The following is a 21,303-nucleotide window of genomic DNA, read 5'->3' as shown; positions in this document are numbered from 1 at the left end:
TGTATTTTGTTGTGTGTTGCTTGGGTACGTTTCGTAAGTGCCTCTCTTTTTTGCCTAATAGCGAATTTAATGTAGGGGCAGCCCTTGTATGATGCCGGGTGTCCTGATTGATTGCAGTTTGCGCAACGGAGTTTGTCTCTGTTATCTACTGCGTTCAGCAGACATTTGCCTGGGTCGTGGCTTTGCGCGCATTTTACGCAGCGGTATTGAAGATGACAGTTTTTGCTGGCATGACCCAAGCGTTGACATTTTTTGCACTGAAATATCTCCGGTTTCCTAAGATGTTCCCATTTAACTCTTTGAAAGGCTAGTGATTTAACCTTGAAAAGGCTAGCTGTTCGGCTTTCTGTTCAATTTCTCTCCTATACGCACAGTTTTTGAGAAACATGGCTTTGAAAAAAAACATATTCACTCATGGAGGCAGCCATGTTTGATTCATTCGCATCAAATGCATGGAAAAACGTTCCGTTTCTCAGCGCGCATCATGCGCATTAACGAAACGGAACGATATCAACTCGCGCATCACATGAATGCGACCCATGCGCATCATGCGTGAATCGGAATGCAGCCCAAGATGTTGCGCCGATCGTCATTTGGTATTTATCGCTATACTATTTCATTCTTCTGTGCTGTGTCGAACTGTTGAAGTGATCGTTCTTGTTTCATTTCATAATTCATAATGTACAAAGTGATGGAATTCAATTCAACACACGACTGTAATATTGGAGGCATCAGCGTTGTACGCACAAAATGATTAACACCGCTAAAAAAAGAACGCTTGTGGCCGCCTTTTAAATGAATGGCTAAATTTAATAGAGCCCTATAAGGAGGAATATTACCAGATGACAATTGGACATTGTATGGTATTAGACGAGTTTTTTATGAGACTGGTAAGTGGGCTGTTGTTCCGTCTCAAGAATCGTTGTCCCTCGCAAATATTCGGTTTCTAACGAACGATTTATTAACGGGTCTTCCCTCGAAAATACATTACGATCGAGCCCCCCTTTACAATGTTTTTCCTTATAACAGCGACACGACGATGCAAGATCGGTATTTGTTTTTAGCAATCGCTCGTCCCCCCAAACATCAGAGACACGGAGAGTCGATTCTCGAATGTTCTGCAACATTGTCGTGCCCAGGAAACCGTTAGAGATTAAATAATTTGATATACCGTAACTGACCAAAAACAGTCGGCATTCGCTTCAGGTATTGCAACCTTCGGAACAACCCAATCGCGATATGGGTCGATTGTATGCACAGTCATAAAATATCTACAGTCTAAAGTCTAAAGAATCCTCGCGTTCGTTAATCTCGGTCAAGTATCCACGTTCACCCTCGACCATCTTGTTTCAAGGATGCGCGCTAGCTCGTAAATCTACGGTAAAGGGACACCATTAAATTCTTACAACATGCTTCCAAGGGTGCATCGGCCGACCCATACACAATTCTTAATATCGAAGATTTGTGTACGTATATTTCGGACAATAAACAATTCGCATGTATACGGTTCATCTGCACTGCTGCTCTCGTAAACCAAGAGATGGCATTGCCCTCGCAGGCCCGTCACATGGAAATGCTGCATGTTCATAAACAATCGAAAACCTCTCGTTCTCCAACTCGGGCATACTCCTACTCTTCTTTCCAATCGACCAATCGAAAGAAAGTGTAAAGAGTGATCGATGTCCTGATTGGAAGCGAAAGATCGACAGCACCAACCAGGTTGCTTACCATTAGAACAAAAGACGATTCATTCTTTTCCCTACTCTAAAGCCAACCTCTCATCCACGAGGCGCTTCTCAAAAAACTCGTGTTGTATGGAAGTCGAGTTCACTCTCAGTTCGTTACGATCCTTCGAACGAGTGACACTAACCACCCGACCGAGCGTTACACTTCTTGCTACCGATATCGTGCAAGCGAAGTAATACAGATCAACACGGTTTGATCTGCGCGCGTACCAACCGAGCGTTACACTTCTTGCTACCGATATCGTGCAAGCGAAGTAATACAGATCAACACGGTTTGATCTGCGCGCGTATAAGGCAAGACTTGTCGGCACAGCCTTACTGACGAGTCCTCCGGCAAGTCTAGGACGAAACGCAATTCTTTCATTTTTTACATTTCCTTCATTCCATCCAATCCGATCCGATAAATTGAAACAGTTGTCCAAAGTTAATTCGGCGGACAACCAAACGATAGACTCGCGGACACGACGGTCGCGACAAAACACTGTTTTATAACAAAAAATTACATAAAATTACGTAAAATTTATGTGAAGCGATTCACTTTTTTTGTTCGATGTGTCTCAGAATTTGCTGTATTTAGAATAGAATAGAATACACTTGTATTCTACATAATGTTACTAAATAGTCAGGTCCGGGCACGAGGCAGGTTCAACGCGTTCGCCGGAACATGGCCTCGCGTTTTGAAAGGCCACGCGGTCTACGAAAACTCATCAGACATTTTTCAGGACCCCCTGTATAGTAGATTGAATATTCGAATTACATACGCCAGTAACCGACGCTTCAGCTAAACGTAGTTCCTTCAATAACTATTTAAATAACTTATAATTTTATACACAAATGTAATTTTTGAATAAATTGGATTTAAATATATATATTATATTAAATAGATATTATATATATACATACATATAGATTATAGATTAAATAGATATTATATATGTAAGCTTTGTGTATAGGCCAGTGAGTTACATAGATACTCGAGAGAGATCAGGACTAGATAGGATGAAGTAAACAGAGATTTAGATAGAGAGTGACAATTCAATCGATTAATATAATAATTAATTACCTCCATAATTCGTGAGAAACGAGTTAATGAAATATTAAAGTTCAGAAATCTACAAGTGCAGGTTTCTATAAAGAAGATTGTATGTGGAGAGAATATAGGAAAGCACAAACATTTAATTGTTGATTCTCTATATTTTTAGGTTAGTGTGACACGTGGGAAGTATGTACATATTATTTATTGTGTAATTAATAGTAAATCTCTATATTTTTATACGAATCAACCTTGTGTTTTTGCTTAAGAAGGAATCCGAAATAATATTATATATATATATGTCGCGGCACGAACATTTTGGCGCGACCCGTGCGCCCCGGCGTTAATACGTTTCATCGGCGCGTGTCGGCTGTCGAGTATTCTGACCGTTTGACTCTGCGGAGACGCTGTCGATCGTTCGAACGCTAAACAAAATCTGCCGGCCGGTCTCGGGCCATCGAGGGCCTTGCCTCGCATTTTCCCCACTCCGCAGAGTCACTCCGTCCACGTGCACGCATTCTAAACGGGAGCCGATTTTGTTTGTCGCAGCCGCTCAAACGTTTCGGCTGCGCGTAAGAGAAACCGATCCCGACTCTTGCGGCCGATCAAACGTCTCGGCCGCGCTACAATGTAAATGCACGCGCGAGCACTCAGCAGCCGACTCCTGCAACTTCCAACGGCCAATCCCTAACCTATGCTTATTCTAAAAACGCACTTAAATCTACGACATATACTATATAGATACATATAGATATAGATTAAATATATATATATATATGTATACATATATATTTAAATCCAATTTATTCAAAAATTACATTTGTGTATAAAATTAGAAGTTATTTAAATAGTTATTGATGATCGTAGATAATTTTTTATTAGTTTCAACCGTAAGGAACTACGTTTAGCTGAAGCGTCGAATACTGGAGTAGTATACAGGGTGTCCCAAAATTCGTGAAAATCCCGAAAGGGGGTGGTTCCTGAGACCATTCTAAGAGACATTTTCCTTTGCACCAATGTCAACTGCGGCTTTGTTTAGGAGTTATTAACGAAAAACACGGACCAATCAGAGCGCGCCCTGGCCCGGCGCGCCACGCCGCGCCGGCAAGCGAGTGTCGGTGGTACGCCGTGACATCGCAACGAACAAGAGTTTCTCGATAATGTGAATCCTCTCCGATTTCGATGAGCTTTGGATACGTTGTCCAGACCATGATTCTGAACAACATTTCTCTTTAGACTTTTTGGCGATCGGCTTTAGTTTACGAGATAAGTAACTTGTAATTGTAAATCGATCGATGTACTATCTGAACTATCTCCTCTCCGATTTCGATGAGCTTTGGATACGTTGTCAAGACCATGATTCTGAACAACATTTCTCTTTAGACTTTTTGGCGATCGGCTTTAGTTTACGAGATAATCGTAAAAAAAGAGAAGAAGCAGAAACTGATTGAATTAAAAACTCACGTATTCAGCCGTAAATCCATTTGCTGCTTCGAAATGTGTGTCACTGGGTCACTCGGTGACGAACTGCACAGATGTCTTCAGGTACACGGCAGTACCGAAAGCCAAGGGACGTACGGCCAGGTCGACGAGCTGCACAGCCGGTGGTAGAAGGCCTAAGGGATGCGCGGTCAAGTCGACGATCCAGAATTTAACTTTCACTTTCGAATCGATAAATAATTCGTATGTTTATTTCACACAGATGCCTTGAAATTTTTCCACACTCACAATCACTGTTCACATTTGTCAACACATAGTTATGCACTAATAATAATTGCCATATCCCTTGTACTGCTGCACAAATCACAACAATCAGGTAATGCAATCACTAGACTGCGGATTTCATGCATTTGTAGCAAACACGAGTAGGTGCATTTTAATACAGTAGAGAGATTAAAATAATTTCAAAGCACCATAGTATTATTTTCAACTTCTTAAAATGATCACAGTGCGAATCAAATATCTGTCTGGCTCCTGTCCCTTGTAATAGCGGCAGCCAACTTTAATTTTGCATAAAGATTCGCAGTCTAGTGATTAGTTTAAATATCAATATCAAAAACACAGCTAATAGCAACCGTTAGTTTTGAATTGACAAGTCTTTGGAGATGTTCTCTCTACCGCGGCTCGAACGACACTGATTTTCCTCAAGATTTTTCTAAAGAATTTAGGAAGGGCATTTAGAGTGTCGAAATTCGAAATGCACGCTGTAGCACGAGAACGACGGGACGGTTAGACGAAAAACAGAATGCGAGAAGGACCGCTGTAAGCTTTGTGGCAAACACATGTTTAGTTTTTCCTGCAGGTTGGTACGTAGAGTCGATGGGTAACTGTTCGAAAACGTCATCCGTCCTTTTACCCAGCAAGGGGTAAAAATGTCAGGTCAGCGTAGCATCCCTATTGTCCTATACCTTCCTTAAGAAACTTTCTAAAAGAAGGACAGACGACGTTTTCGAACGGTTACCCATCGACTCTGCGTACCAATCTACAGGAAAACCTAAACATGTGATTGCCATAAGTCTTAAAGCGGTCCTTCTCGTATCCTGTTTTTCGTCCAACCGTCCCGTCGTTCTCGTGCTACAGCGTGCATTTCGAATTTCGACACTCTAAATGCCCTTCCTAAATTCTTTAGAAAAATCTTGCGGAAAATCAGTGTCGTTCGAGCCGCGGTAAAGAGAACATCTCCAAAGACTTGTAAATTCAAAGCTAACGTTTGCTATGTATTAGCTGTTTTTTTGACTGTGATATTTAAACTAATCACTAGACTGCGAATCTTTATGCAAAATGAATGTTGGCTGCCGCTATTACAAGGGACAGGAGCCAGACAGATATTTGATTCTTACTGTGATCATTTTAAGAATTTGAAAATAATACATTGGTGTTTTGAAATTATTTTAATCTCTCTACTGTATTAAAATGCACCTACTCATGTTTGCTACAAATGCATGAAATCCGCAGTCTAGTGATTGCATTACCTGATTGTTGTGATTTGTGCAGCAGTACAAGGGATATGGCAATTATTATTAGTGCATAACTATGTGTTGACAAATGTGAACAGTGATTGTGAGTGTGGAAAAATTTCAAGGCATCTGTGTAAAATAAACATACGAATTATTTATCGATTCGAAAGTGAAAGTTAAATTCTGGATCGTCGACTTGACCGCGCATCCCTTAGGCCTTCTACCACCGGCTGTGCAGTTCGTCGACCTGGCCGTACGTCCCTTGGCTTTCGGGACTGCCGTGTACCTGAAGACATCTGTGCAGTTCGTCACCGAGTGACCCAGTGACACACATTTCGAAGCAGCAAATGGATTTACGGCTGAATACGTGAGTTTTTAATTCAATCAGTTTCTGCTTCTTCTCTTTTTTTACGATTATCTCGTAAACTAAAGCCGATCGCCAAAAAGTCTAAAGAGAAATGTTGTTCAGAATCATGGTCTGGACAACGTATCCAAAGCTCATCGAAATCGGAGAGGATTCACATTATCGAGAAACTCTTGTTCGTTGCGATGTCACGGCGTACCACCGACACTCGCTTGCCGGCGCGGCGCGGCGCGGCGGGCCAGGACGCGCTCTGATTGGTCCGTGTTTTTCGTTAATAACTCCTAAACAAAGCCGCAGTTGACATTGGTGCAAAGGAAAATGTCTCTTAGAATGGTCTCAGGGACCACCCCCTTTCGGGATTTTCACGAATTTTGGGACACCCTGTATATATTATATTTAAATCCAATTCATTCAAATATTACATGTATAGATATATTTATTGAGTATTGTATAACATACGTGATTTTTATATGTTGCGATCACAATATAATGCACTATTGGCAAGAGTATAAACGCAATATTCTTTTCAGATGATTTGACTAAAGCCCGTGAGAAGTGCAGGCAGGCTGAAAGTGAATCAGAAGTGGCAACTGAGTGGGAAGGAGAGCAAGCAGAATCAAGAAGAAAGAGAAAAATTAAAAAAGTTTATGACAGTGATGAATGACGAACAACATTGTTGTTCGAGTAAAACAGATCGCTGCTCGGTATCGCTGTGCGAATGCACGAACACATTCGCACGACGCACCGTACCGAGCGCGTGTGTGGGCCAACTATCAGAATGTAAGGTAGCGAGGATTCGGCCGTTGTCGTCGCTCGTCTCTCTCTCTCCCCGCACACTTCGGGCGGACCGAGTAGTTCGGGGTGCGCGGTGAGGGGAGCGAGCCGCGACAATATACACAACAATCGGTCGGATCCTCGCTCTCTCTTCTAAGAAACGCGAACGAAGTAAACCGTAATTATACACAGTCGCAAGCCGACTCTTTATCTTCTAATTTCTGTATCGCGAGTGACGGGGATCAATCTACAATAAATTCAACGCTCTCCCACAAATCCGATTAATCTTCATTGCTATTCTTTATTCATTTTTTCACCGGATCGTAACCTCATGTTTCCGCGGAACGGAAACAAGCGAAGATCCAAACATTTGGTGCCGAAACCCGGGATCGAGTGTATCGATTGCTCTGTTCCATCGTCGAGTTTGATCCACCGCAGAACTACGAAGAATTCTGTGCATCACCGTGAGTTTCGTCGTTGCTTCGATCCTTTTGATTTCCCGAGTGATCCGTGAGTGCGTCGAGCATCTTCTGAGGCCACGTCGAGCACGATCAGGAAGCACCTAGAAGAGAGCAAAAGTGAATTCTCCGAATAGAATTCGTGAGTCCATTCGTGAAAAACTCGAATTCGACCGCGTGGCGAACCGTTACGAATTCGAAAAATCCGTGATCTTCGGTCGAACCGTTACCGCTCGTTCGAATCGATCGAGTCGAGTCGTTTACCGCGATACACGCAAGGTCCGTTGTTTTCTTTCGCGTCCAAACACAGTTGTTATTCCGCTCGTTTGAAAGTTTAACGGCCAGCACGATGTCGCAAACGTTCGCAGAAAGGGCTCGAGTCCAGGTAGATCTCGCTACCCGAATTGGGAACTTTGTCGTGAACACCGATAAATTGGGGGCCGCGAAACTTACCACAATCGCGCTGAAAAAAAGGATCACGTTGTTGGAGAGTTACTGGCGTGATTTCAACGAAAATCATCGCGCGCTGTCATCCATGGCAGATTTCACCGACAGTGACTACAATGAGAATGGCATATTCGATGAAGTCGAAGAGGCCTACCTCAAAAATTCGACCAACTTGGAGGAAAGACTTGAGAATTAGAAGCCTGTCACCGTAGCAGATCCGGCTGAAGACGACCTTTACGAACACAGCGGAGGAACGAGATTGCCGACCCTCGGCGTACAGAAGTTTTCGGGCGATCTCCTACAATGGGAGGAGTTTCGGGATTCGTTTCGCGCCACGTTTCATAACGCAAAACGGTTGCGGGATGTTCAACGCCTGCAATACCTGAAGGCGAACCTCACCGGTGAGGCGGCGAAGGTCATCGCGCGTGTGGCTCTGACCGATGTCAATTATGCGACGGCGTGGGCGGCACTCGAACGTCGCTACGGAAGCATCCGCGCACTGACCAAAGCTCACATCGAGAGAGTTTTGGATTGCCCAGTCGTAAAACGAGCCACCAAGGAGGAGCTAACTCAGCTTCTCGACGAATTCTGCCAAGCTCGAGATGCTCTGGCCGCGTTAAAGAAACCAGTCGAGACGTGGGACGATTGGTTTGTCACTCTTATCGTGAGGAAGCTGGACTCGACCACTCGCCTGGACTGGCAGCAATTGTTCCCGGATCCGATGACCATGCCATCATTCGAAGACATTCGAGACTTCCTCGAATCACGCATTCATGCTCTGGGCTCGACAGCAGAGCCATCGGGTTCGTCAACGACGTCCAAACGAGAGGAATCGCGAAGATCCGAGCAGAGGACAGCTATGACGGTCCAAGTGACAAAGAAGACACCTGCGAAAGGCAAAATCATTCGAAAGTGTCTGCTGTGTTCGGAAGACCACCAACTAGGTCACTGCGGTCAGTTCAAAGTCCTTGGAGCTCAGAAACGAAAGAACTTCGTGTACCAACACAAACTGTGCGTGTCGTGTTTCTCGGGGAAACACTTGCTCGCGGAGTGTCCGTCTTTGTTTCGGTGTATAGTGTGCGACGGTCATCATCACACTGCACTTCACGAGGCGTTTCCGAAAAACGAAACCATCGCGAAGCCGAACACGAGCTCAGTGAATACTTTCCGATCGAATCGCGTTGTTTTGTTGGCCACCGCGCACGTCCAGTTGAAATCCCCGAGTGGTCGTACCATTTACGCGCGCGCGTTACTCGACCCCGGGTCCGAGATGTCATTTGTGACCGACGACATCGTGCAAGCGTTGCGTCTTCCGCGCCGGAACGTAGAGGTGCATTTAACCGGATATCAAGAAATCAACGTCGGTACGGTACCACACGAAGTGTCGGTATTACTCGCGTCCAGCCGCGATTCCAATTTCCAACTTTCGTTGAACGCATTGGTGACACGAAAAATTACCGCTCCGACTCCAGCGGTAGAAATTAATGACGAGAAATGGACTCACCTGCAAGGACTTCCATTGACCGACGAGGACTTCCGCTCTCCGAATAGGGTGGAGTTGCTTCTAGGGGCAGATGCGTGTGGACACCTTCTCCTCGAGAATCGAATCGGACCAATGGGTACTCCACCGATTGATCTCCAACGGCTGGGCGCCGATGGGCGCAACTACTTCCACGACGACTGATGGTAATGAACATCGGGTGCGATCCTTATTAGTTCAGCCTGTACGAGATCCTCGCGACGATTGGCAGAGGTTCTGGGAACTAGAGGAGGTATCGTCGAAACCGATAAACTCGCCTTAGGATGAGGCGTGCGAACGATACTTCCAGGATACGCACAGCCGAGACCAGGAAGGACGCTACGTTGTGCGCCTGCCGTTTATTACCACCCCGAGCGCCGATGTCGGGGTTACAAGAACTGTTGCCGTTCGCATGCTCGTCGCATCCGAAAGGCGACGAGAGAAGGACGAGATGCTACAACAGAAATATTCCGAATTTCTGGAGTACGAACGGCTCGGGCACATGGAATTAGTCTCGAGGCACTCGACTGGCGGGGGGGGGGGGAGAATTACCTTCCGCATCACGCCGTGTGGCGGGAAAATGGAGCTACGAAGAAAATTAGAGTAGTTTTCAGTGGCTCATATGTTTCAGGCAGAGGTAGTAGCATAAACAATTACCTGGCTGCAGGACCGAAGCTCCAAACAGACCTCTGGGCCGTCATAACGAAGTGGCGGTTCCATCGACACGCCTTCTGCACGGACATTGTAAAAATGTTTCGGCAGATTAAGGTGCACCCAGAGGACCGAGTCTGGCAGAAGATCGTCTGGAGGACTGATCCAAGCAAAGAAGTGCGAGATTTCCGTTTGACGACAGTGACCTATGTAACGACATCTGCTCCGTATCTCGCAACAAGAGTGCTGCTCCAACTTGCCGACGACGAGGAGGCTCGATATCCGCGAGGTGCAGCGATGCTCCGAACAAATTCGTATGTCGACGATATTCTTGCCGGAGGAGATGACATCGACGATGCAGAGGAGGCTCGACGTCAGCTCACGGACATCTTGACGGCGGGCGGATTCCCGTTAGACAAGTGGGCGACAAATTATTTGTCCTCGAGTTCCGGTTTCGTTAAACTGTTGCAGGGTCACCAGGAAACAGGAGCGCTGGGCCTCAAATGGAGAACAGCGAACGATACGCTGTCGCTGGCGTCTCCGAAGCTCGTGACTGCAGCACCAGATCAACGATGGACCAAACGATTGGTTTTGTCCGAGACAGCCAGACTTTTCGATCCATTGGGCTGGCTGTCTCCGATTACCCTGGCTGCGAAAATCTTGTTGCAGGATCTCTGGCTGTCTGGATTGTCGTGGGATGAGTCACTGTCAGCACAGTTCTCCGAGCGATGGAAACAACTTCGATTCGAGATGGAGAGGACCGATCGAATCACTGTTCCGAGATGGATTGGCTACCGTGCGGCGAGCAGCGATCATGTCGAACTGCACGGATTCAGCGACGCTTCGGAAAGAGCATACTCCGCAGCCGTCTTCATAAGGGTGCCAGTTACCGGTGCGAAGGCCGAGGTGCACTTACTGATGGCGAAAACCAAGGTCGCTCCAACGAAACCTCAGAGCATTCCCAGACTGGAGCTGTGTGGCGCTCTTCTGCTGGCCCGATTGCTGAGAGCAGTGAGAGACTCGATGCAGCCTCGCAGCGTGACGATGTATGCGTGGACCGATGCCTCTGTCGTTCTAGCCTGGGTGAGATCGCATGCTTCCAGGTGGAAGCCGTTTGTGGCGCATAGGGTGGCCGAGATCCAGCGTCTGCTACCGGAGGTTGAGTGGCGACACACGAGGACGCACGAAAACCCTGCGGACCTTGCCACGCGTGGGATTACAGCGCAGATATTGGTCGACGATGACCTCTGGTGGACTGGTCCCCCGTGGTTGTCAAAGCCTCAGGAAGCCTGGCCTGGCGCACTCGAGGTCGACGAGGGTGAGGCCCCGGAGCGTAAAGTGACGGTGACGACGACGACAGTCAGGAAAACGGAGCACCACGAGCGTCCTAGCCTGACAGCCGTGTTCGAGTCGCCCTGGGATCCGCTTCGATTCTCGTCAGCGTTGAGGTTGGTCAGGGTCACGGCGTACGTGCGACGTTTTGTCAACAACGCTCGCTCCATCGATACACCGCGACATGGGTTTTTGACCGCTGCCGAGATCGACGAGGCATGGGTGAACGTCCACCGAATGAGCCAAGCGGACGACTTTAGTGACGAACTTGCGGAGCTGGAGAAGGGTAAGAGTATAAAATCGATTTCGACTCTTGTTTCTCTTCGGCCGATTATAGATCGTCAAGGTGTCTTACGAGTGGGAGGACGACTGGACCACGCAGCGGTGTCATTCGAACAAAGACACGCTGTGATCATTGACCGACAGTCTCCATTGGCAACCTTGCTGATAAGGTCGGCCCACCTTCGTACGCTTCATGGCGGAGTGACCTTGACGCGGGCGACGCTAAGGCTCCAGCATTGGATTCCGCGGGACAAGGTTCTCGTGAAGCGGATTATAAAAGGTTGCGTCACATGCATTCGACTCCAAGGACGCACTTGTAAACAGCAGATGGGAATGTTGCCTGCCCCACGAGTGCAACCAGCAAGGGCATTTTCGGTCAGCGGAGTCGATTATGCTGGTCCGATTCCGATGCTCATGACGAGAGCAAGGGGCCAGCACACCACCAAAGGATACATTGTTGTCTTCGTGTGTTTGTGCACCAAGGCAGTACATTTAGATGTAGTTTCTGATTTGTCCTCAGCTTCCTTCATTGCCGCCTTCAAGCGCTTCGTAGCTCGACGAGGAAAATGCACAAAAATGCTGAGCGACAACGCCACGACGTTTAGAGGTGCCGACCAGCTTCTAAAGCGTATGTTCAACGCCGCATCGACGTTTTACAAGGAAACGGCGGAGTTGCTGGCTGCCGACGGGACGGAATGGAGTTTCATACCGCCGTACTCTCCGCATTTTGGTGGTCTATGGGAAGCGGCAGTAAAATCGACAAAGAGGCATCTGCGACGCACGATAGGGGAACAACAGCTCACCTTCGAGGAGCTTTCCACTTTGCTGTGTCAAGTGGAAGCCTGCCTGAATTCTCGACCTCTTACCGCCTTGTCCGATGATCCAAATGATCCTACTTTCCTCACGCCGAATCACCTAATTAACGCTAATTCGTTGTGTGCAGTTCCAGAACCTGGTGACGAAATCACGTATGACGCTGGCAGACGGAGATGGAATCTCATATCCAGACTCCTGGAAGGCTTTTGGCAGCGGTGGCGTACCGAGTACCTGAGCCAGTTGCAGACACTTCCGAAATGGCAAAAAGCACGGGAGAATCTCACTGCTGGAGCCATCGTCCTGTTGAAAGACGACCTCGCGCCGCCTACGAAATGGCCGCTCGGACGAGTCGTCGAAGTACATCGAGGATCCGACGGACGAGTACGTGTAGCCGCCGTGAAAACTGCCACTCGTACCACCACCAGGGCCATCGAACGCCTGGTGCCACTCATTTCTGCAGACGAATCTGCGGGCGAAGAAACGTGACTCTTCTCACGGCGGGCGGTGCATCGGTGCACTGAAAGTCGATGCGCGCGACTTGTTGTGACGCGCACTTGATCGATGTATATATTGTATATAGCTGTATATAATTCACTTTGTTTTGTCTTCATTGTATACACTTAACACTTAACGGGAAAGTTGTATTTAGCCGATAATTGTCACTTCAACACTGTAAAATCACCGAAAGATTTGATCACGCACGTTGAACACACACGTCGCGAACCCGCGAAAATAGTTTATATTATTTCGTTGCCGACCCGACAACGAGGCGGGCGGTATGTTCGAGTAAAACAGATCGCTGCTCGGTATCGCTGTGCGAATGCACGAACACATTCGCACGACGCACCGTACCGAGCGCGTGTGTGGGCCAACTATCAGAATGTAAGGTAGCGAGGATTCGGCCGTTGTCGTCGCTCGTCTCTCTCTCTCTCCCCGCACACTTCGGGCGGACCGAGTAGTTCGGGGTGCGCGGTGAGGGGAGCGAGCCGCGACAATATACACAACAATCGGTCGGATCCTCGCTCTCTCTTCTAAGAAACGCGAACGAAGTAAACCGTAATTATACACAGTCGCAAGCCGACTCTTTATCTTCTGATTTCTGTATCGCGAGTGACGGGGATTAATCTACAATAAATTCAACGCTCTCCCACAAATCCGATTAATCTTCATTGCTATTCTTTATTCATTTTTTCACCGGATCGTAACCTCATGTTTCCGCGGAACGGAAGCAAGCGAAGATCCAAACAATTGTATTTGTAAGTCATACGCATGCATTTAATTGCAATTAAAAATTTTGTTTCCTTCTGCTCTTCTTGTTGTAAGATTAACTTCTATGTCATTTTTCAGATTTTCCTGATTCACCATCGTTCGATGGAACATCAGCCATGGATGCAGCTACGCCAAATGTTGGTAAGTATATTGTTACATTAGTGGTTTAGTTTAATAATTAGTTAAAGCTATACTTAATTATACGTATTACCACGTATTGTAAATTCTTTTTAGTGAATATGTCTGTAAGTTATGAACTAATACATAATTATTTTTAGGTCTGTTGAATGCTTTTCCAATGTCTGTAGATGAGCCATCGTACAAGGAAGTTATCTTATCCATGCTGAATAATTCATTAGGTAAAGTAACTATGTTCAAGATGCGCGCGTCAAGTGACGTAAGACACTTGTCGACGCGCGCCGGTGTGTCCAGACAGGGGTAATCGAAAAGGAATCGGGGGGAATACAAGTACCCCCTCTCTGATGACCAGAGTAATATGAGTGTGGCAGAGTGAGGCGAATGGAAGACATGTTGCGCGTGCGCGATAGGGACTGAACGGTGGAAGGGGATAAGGTGGAGAGCCTGGAGGGGGAAATGAAGTTGAAACCAACTTCATTCTGGCCACACTGACGCGCGCATATCATTAGCGAGCGCTGCGTCGCATTACGTTCGACAACCAATCGTAACGCCTGAGGAAAGAGCATCCGGTTGATCGATCGAAATATTGGCTGACAGAATATCCAGATCCAGATCCTTTTAGAAGGATCGAGTCGTTCCAAAAGGAAGTCGGTTTTTATGTTCTTTCAGTCAATAAATAGAGCGACTGTTCGCGATCGAATCGAGCGATCGTCGGCGAGCGCGACACACCGGAATTTGTCCCGTCGTGACGTCAGCGTTCGATCGCGATTTCACGCGAAGTCGCTCATCGGCTCGCGCTCCGACTTCGAGTTTCGACAGGATCACGCGAGGATGATCCACCAATCATCGATCCGTCATCCTCGCGTGATTCTCCAGAACCAAATTCAACGACACCACTCTGAGGAATCGCCGAGTCCTCGAAAACAGACCAGATCTCGATGATCCGTTATAATCGCCAGTTGTCGCAATCACAGTCAATCGTGTCAAGAACGGATTATAACGAGAATTCTTTAATCTTCTTTTGTACGCTCTACGCTAAATACATACAGTACGCTCTCAGTCATTCAATTCTGTGTCCGTTCAAGTTATTTCACGCTATTTCACCTTCTCGCACAGCGCTGTGCGTATTCACCGGCTACGTCGCGTACGGATTACGAAGTGTTCGCCTCGTTCCGCTACAGCGACCGCATGCTCGTTTCTCTCTCTCGGCAAAGTACTTCTTCGCAATAGTTTCCTTTTGTAACAGGTTATTCAAACACGAATGATCTCGATTTTATTCAATCGGTCACGCGAAAATCGAATTCTATTCGCACCTCTGTTCGAATAGAATGGCTCTAACTGTAATTACAAAGTGACGACTCTGAAAAGAGAAACAAATTATAACAGCGAAAGGTTTTACAATACAGAAACGTAGTACACCACGTGTTCTTAAAGTAACGTTTATTTCGAGTCCATTTTCAAAGTGAACGTGAACTCGTGTAAGTGAACGCTAATTTGTGCACGCATTCTTACTTTTGTTACTTTTATTAAGCGCACGACACTGAATTTAAAGTTTTAATTATATATTGTGACGTTGCAAGCGTGCGACGTCACTTCGCCGTTTGAACTCGGTCAAACAGCCGAATTACGTGTGGACCGGACCGACCTTTTTCGGTTACGAAAGCCACCCGCAGGACATAAGAGCACTCCGAGAGGAAAATCTTCCGATTTCGTGCACTGTACTAATGCCATCTGTTGTGCGTACGGAGTACGACGTTTCAGGCGATTATCGACAATAAAGAAAGCGTACGAGTCCGAAAAGGTGCCGAAGGATCAACTACCGAATAAAAGGATGGCCAACGATCAAATCCGGCGCCGGAAGCAGCAAAACAAGTCATCACACACGGGCGAACAAACCCGGAGGCGCCGTAGTGGGACGAAGAGATCCTATAGCGAACAGCAGCATTCACGAGTCCCGCCGCCGTCTCTCCCGCTCAATTAGGATCTCAGCGTGGGTGGTGTGTCGAATTGGCTGCCGAGGATTATGCGAACCGCTCGCCGAGGGCGAGCAGGAATTCAAATGTCGCGGTAAACTAAGAAGTCGCGTAAACTCTGGGACCCTAGGACTTTTTCGTAGTTGCGATCCTGCGACAACCTAGTTGCGTTGCGTACGGCACCTATCGGAAAATTCGGCAATACGCTCGGAGTGGGGGGAACCAGGATCGATGCGTTCCGTCGATGCGGATCGAGGAACCACTGTCGCACAGAGGCTCATCGAGGATAGTCGCGTTTCCGCTTCATATAATCTCGCCCTTTCGAATATCGAATCCCGATCAGTTTCGCGTCGCGGGTGGCTTTTTCGGATCCAGCGCGGAATTTCGATCGAGGGGCAACCTCCAACGAGGCGTTAGAGGTCCGTCGGTAGCGGCAAGAAAGAATATCGTCAACGGTAAGTCGACTTTGTGATTCCTCGATTCGTTGATCGTGGTGGCTCGTGTTATTCGCGCGAGGACGACACGTGTTCGTCTCGTCCTCGGAGATTTCGTAAGAGCCGAGGCGCAGGGCGCCTCGAGCCTTCGCGCGCGTCCTCTTCAAGGACGCTGTGAGCATTCGCGACGAGAGTTCCCTTAATTTCGAAGATCGGAAGTCTTCCTCGGGAGTTGTGTCGGTATCGAATAGTCTTCGGACCGCGGCGGTCTACGCGCCTCGAATCCCGCGTACGGCCGTGGATTATCCATCGCACGTCGGCAATTTCGTCTCGTCTCAGACTCTCGCGACAGTCTTAGGAATTGCGCCGTCCATTCGCGCCTCGCGGAATCTTGTATCGACGAAGAAATAGAATATTGTACCGTAGTATCGTACGTCCGCGATAAAATCAAGATCGACTAACGCGCTCAGCGAACAACCATCTTCCGCTAAAGTGTACAAGGAGCGCGGGCTCCCGGTTCGCGGCCTCATGGCCGCTCGCCTGTATCTTTTACTTTCGTGACCATTAAAGACCTAGAGCCAATTTCGTATTGTTGGTTCTTGACCTGCGAGATCCGTCCTGCCGTGAGGGCTGTCCCCGTTACCTCCTGCGCTCGAACTAGCTGGCCATTCGCGTCATTATTTTCCACCGCGTTTCGTGGAGGCTTGACTCTCGGACTCGGCTTCACCGAGTGTTCGATCGCGGAACTGCCGATTTCAAAATGTTCGATTGTAGAGAAATGGGTTCGCGATTGTTCGAATGTTGCTCGCCAAACTAATCTTAGACAACTATTTCAAATTAAATAACGGATCGTGTGGACAAGGAATTGACTGGAGGAATCGCGTTTCGTTCGAGATCTGTTGGTGAACTCGTCAGTAAGGCTAATCCAACAGATCCTGCCTTAGACGCGCGCAGATCAAACCGTGTTGATCTGTATTGTAGTGAAATGTGCTGATCGTGTATGCAGCAATCACGTGAGACGCTCAAGCAAGACTGGTCAGTGTTACTCGTTCAGAGATTCGGAAACGAACTGCTGAAAGTACTGGACGTTGGTCTTAGCGAGAGGTCGGTTAGGCTCCTCGTGGGTGAAGAGGTTGACCTTAGACGAGGAAAGGGAAGTAGAATCTATTGTAATGAGGGAAAGAACTGTCCGGGTTGGTTCAGTCAACTCGTCGTTTACCAATCAGGACACCCTTAATTGTTCAAACTTCCTTCCATGGTGACTGAGAGGCTGGTCTAGTCGGAAGGAAGAGTGGGGTGCTACCTGGTATGAAGGCAAGAGCGGTAATTGACGTCGCTCGACGGTTGACTGTCGCCCCTTGACCGTATCCTTAAAGAATTGAATGTTTAACCTTGGACTGAGCTTAGCGAACGCGGGCGTACACATCTGGGGTTACACATCTGGGGTTGTAATTTATGACGGCGAGGGTTCTTTAGAGTTGTATCTTGAGTGACCGTGAATATTCTTAGACCGGGACAAAGTAAGTATTCCGAGAATTGCCGGATGTACAAAATAACATTTGGCCGTACCTGAGTGACCGTAGCATAAATAATCTTCTAATCCGAAAAACGGTTGGTAACGGCTATATCATAAATAAAATACGAAGTCGACCCTTAAGCTCTTTATTTCGCGCGGCAGTACGGTTCACTGCAGATGCCATGGTTCTTTATGTTTAAAGGAGAATTTCCGTTAACGAATTTCTTGCGAGGAAAAACATTTCTTTGTGTAGGACTACGATCCGTTGCGACGGAACACCGAGCCCGAGGTCACCATCGTGTTTCGCGTGGTATTTTCTAATACCTGGCGCCCGAACTATCATCGCGTTGTTCGTTCAAGCCTCCACCGAGTTCCGCCTTTGCACCGAGAGGACCGTGTCCGCACGGCCGCGCTCGGCATGGTCTCAGAGCCTATAAAATCTCGGGGTTGACCGTTTTTCGTCGGCCATAAAACCGCTCCAAAAGGGGCCAACGTCACAATATATACATATATATATATTGCGACGTCACAATATATATATACACACATATATATATATATATTGCGACGTGGCAGTTTTGCCAACGTCACCCGATGCCGGTTATCGGAAGACCGGGTCACCCTCTGGCAGCCATATACGCGAGAGGCGCCGTGGCGAGCGCTCGCCCTGGGTGCGAACGAGACCCATGGGCGAGTTCTAATATTTTTGAGCGTCGCGCCAACTGCGCGACGCGTATCTGCAGGACCGTAGTCGGGCCCCGAGGGGGGACTCGAAGCACCTCTCCCGCCGAGAAATGTAGAAGGACCGGCGTCGGCGACAAAAACAACACCGCAAGGAAAGAGGAATCGACGTAGCACAGGAAAATCAACCTGGCGGCGCCGCCGAGGACGGACGATGCCAAGCAAGGAATCTCAGCTGTCTCGCCGTCGCCTCATCCGGAGAGAAACCGGATCGCTACCGGATTGGCTCACGTCGATCACCTCAGCGGCAGGCAGCCAATCCACTCGCGTCGCTGCCGGAGAGCCATCAAATCGCCGACCGCCAAGGACCGTCGCGCAGGGCTAGGCCCTGTCCGAAAATTTATCCGCGATAGGTCTAACTGCGTGCGGGGGGACAAGAGCGGTAAGGGGGGGGGACGCTCCGCTTCCGCGTTCCCGAGTCACACCGTGAAAGATCACTTCTTCGTTGGCTGTAGCGAAACATAGTCGCGTAATTAGACTTTATATAATTGCGTAATTCAATAGTATTTTTGCGTTATTGCGAATTGAAGCTGCCGGAATAGAGGGATGAGTACGAGACACCATCTATCGTTGCCCTGGGTAAGCTTCTGCCAGTTCTCATTTCGGTAAATTGATCTTTCTCGCGTTGGCTCGGTAGTGTGTCGTGTCCGCGGTCGCGTCGCCGAATCACCGACGTGGCTTCGTAGCTGCCTGTATTTGTGGAATAATAGATTCAATTCGCGAACGGGAGGAATCCGTCGGTTAACGGACGTGCGAACAAAATAAATTTAGCGGGCGTCCGTCTCAATAGAGGTCAGATGTAGGGATCCGCGCTGTCCGGACCTCGACACGCGCGGTGACGGAGTTAGTGGAGACGAGCCACCATTCTTTTAGTGAGATTCGCGCGTCGTTGTCGTATTCACGCTAACCTCGAGTCGTCCCACGGTGCGACGCCGCCACGTGCTCTCGTCGTATTTCCACGATTCGTTCTGCCGACGGGAAGATTGTTATAACGCGTATTACATCCTAATCCGGGCGTAGAACGCGAAGATCGCGTGCGCCGACATTAAAATCACGTTGCTGCCGGATTCGTAGCGTAAAGAAAAGGGCCAGAAAAGGTCGAAGCCCGCGTACAACGAGTTGCCGTTGCGATCACTTGTTACGCGTCGGTTAACCTCGAAACGCTGCCGGTCGCTGCCGGCATCGTTGGTGTAACATCGGAACAATAAATTTTGTTAACCAAGATCGTACGAGAGTGATTATTGCGTGAGAAACCTTCCCGCTGCGAGGAATGCCTCGTGTTCGACCAGCGTAGAATCCTGCGACCAATAACATATCATCTTCGTGTAATATCGATTGTCGCAGGCTCGTACGATTGTCTCTCGAAGTGTTCGCACTTGCGAATTCAGCGTGGCACCTTCCGTGCCTGGCGCCCGAACTTCACGTAAAAGATCTCGAGAGACGACGAGCCTGCCTACAATTTTTGTCCCGGGTGGACCACGTTTCGCGCGGCCGAACGTGGCCCAGCGGTATCGCTTGTAAATACCCGGTGTCGCTACCGTTTCGGTAAGAAACGATAGACGACGTGACAATATATATTTTTATTTCAGATGCAATTGCCAAACATTTTGTTGGCATAAAAAATGAGATGAAAGAGCTTAGGGAAACGCAGAATGATATTTTAATGCGATTGTCACTACCCTCTACTTCATCAACATCAGTTTCTCTGCCTCCAGAAGTCAAAATACCTTGTAACGAAATTGAGGATTTTGAAAATTTAAATACTTGGCTTTCAACTAATAAGGACCATTATATCTTAAAATGCAGCAGATAATATTTCTAATGTAACTTCATTTAGAGTTGTATGTGGTTTATCTACGACTTACAACTTTGAAACTAGTCTTATCTTGTTGCTAAACTGACTGTAAACTAATTTTTACCACACATTATATCAGTTTAATTACTTGAGCTATATGGGTGGCAATACACTGGCAGCAATTATTAGAAGAATGTTGGAGAGAATCTTCACGAACACTTTGGCTCTTAAGTGCAATTGGACCGGGAGAAACAATAAGATCGCTTTAAAAGAATACAGGGTGATGCAAGTGATAAAATGTAAGTACAAAAAATTGTATTTAAATAATTCTTCTATTTCTGACCTTGTGATACCTTCAAGGTCATTATGTCGTATACGAATGAATTCGTTTTGACGCACGTTTTTATATCATATAAAAAATACATAGTATTCCATTGTAAAAATTGAGGGTCACCTTCATTTATAAAAAAAATTATGTATGTCAACTGTAGTAATCGCGACTTTCCTCTAAGACGGTTCTGGGGTGACAGCCGTGGAGTCTGTCGTCACAGGAGACCGTCATATGTTCTATCGCGAGACGGGATCTTCTGATCGATCGATTCTGGCTCGATCGATTGATCGATCGTCTTTCGATTCTGTCGATCGTCTTTTGACAATTCGGGGCGTCCTCCGATCGAACATCGTGCCGTGCGTCCTTTGTCTAGTTCAGTTGTTCGACAGACGCGATAGCCAACGCATCGCATAGCGAGGCTCCACCGATGTATTCATATATTCTATATTAATAAACTCTTGCTCTGTTTACCGCTATCAACTACGGCTTATTCCCACCACTACGCGCATCCAATCGCTAACCCATTTACAATAGGTTATGGGCCCAAGATATCGCGACGTTCGGAAAGCCTGGATAACGGAATAGAAGAGTGTCGGTGTAACGCGCGTATTTCAGTTCGAGTTTAGTGCAAGTGCCTACGAACATCGGGTATGGCGAATGTAGAATGTAGAATGGCGAATCTAGTGAAAATCGAAGCTCTCAACAAGGAGAACTACGACACGTGGAAG

General features: G+C 47.4%; 2 protein-coding genes across 2 annotated transcripts; both read left to right on the top strand.

The window, feature by feature from the left end:
* The first annotated feature begins 2,353 nt into the window (after positions 1-2,353).
* LOC143220082 (uncharacterized) lies at positions 2,354-9,462 on the top strand. Its single transcript, XM_076445819.1, has 3 exons — positions 2,354-2,510; positions 7,700-7,903; positions 7,991-9,462. The coding sequence occupies exons 1-3, from the start codon at positions 2,354-2,356 to the stop codon at positions 9,460-9,462; spliced, it is 1,833 nt and encodes a 610-aa protein (XP_076301934.1).
* Positions 9,463-9,581: 119 nt separating this feature from the next.
* LOC143220081 (uncharacterized) lies at positions 9,582-17,685 on the top strand. The gene is made up of 5 exons (XM_076445818.1): positions 9,582-9,780; positions 9,929-12,790; positions 13,726-13,788; positions 13,926-14,039; positions 17,600-17,685. The coding sequence occupies exons 1-5, from the start codon at positions 9,582-9,584 to the stop codon at positions 17,683-17,685; spliced, it is 3,324 nt and encodes a 1,107-aa protein (XP_076301933.1).
* The last annotated feature ends 3,618 nt before the right edge of the window (positions 17,686-21,303 follow it).

This window comes from Lasioglossum baleicum, unplaced genomic scaffold, assembly GCF_051020765.1.
Source record: "Lasioglossum baleicum unplaced genomic scaffold, iyLasBale1 scaffold0170, whole genome shotgun sequence".
Lineage (NCBI taxonomy): Eukaryota > Metazoa > Arthropoda > Insecta > Hymenoptera > Halictidae > Lasioglossum > Lasioglossum baleicum.
This window is presented reverse-complemented; position numbering and strand designations above follow the sequence as displayed.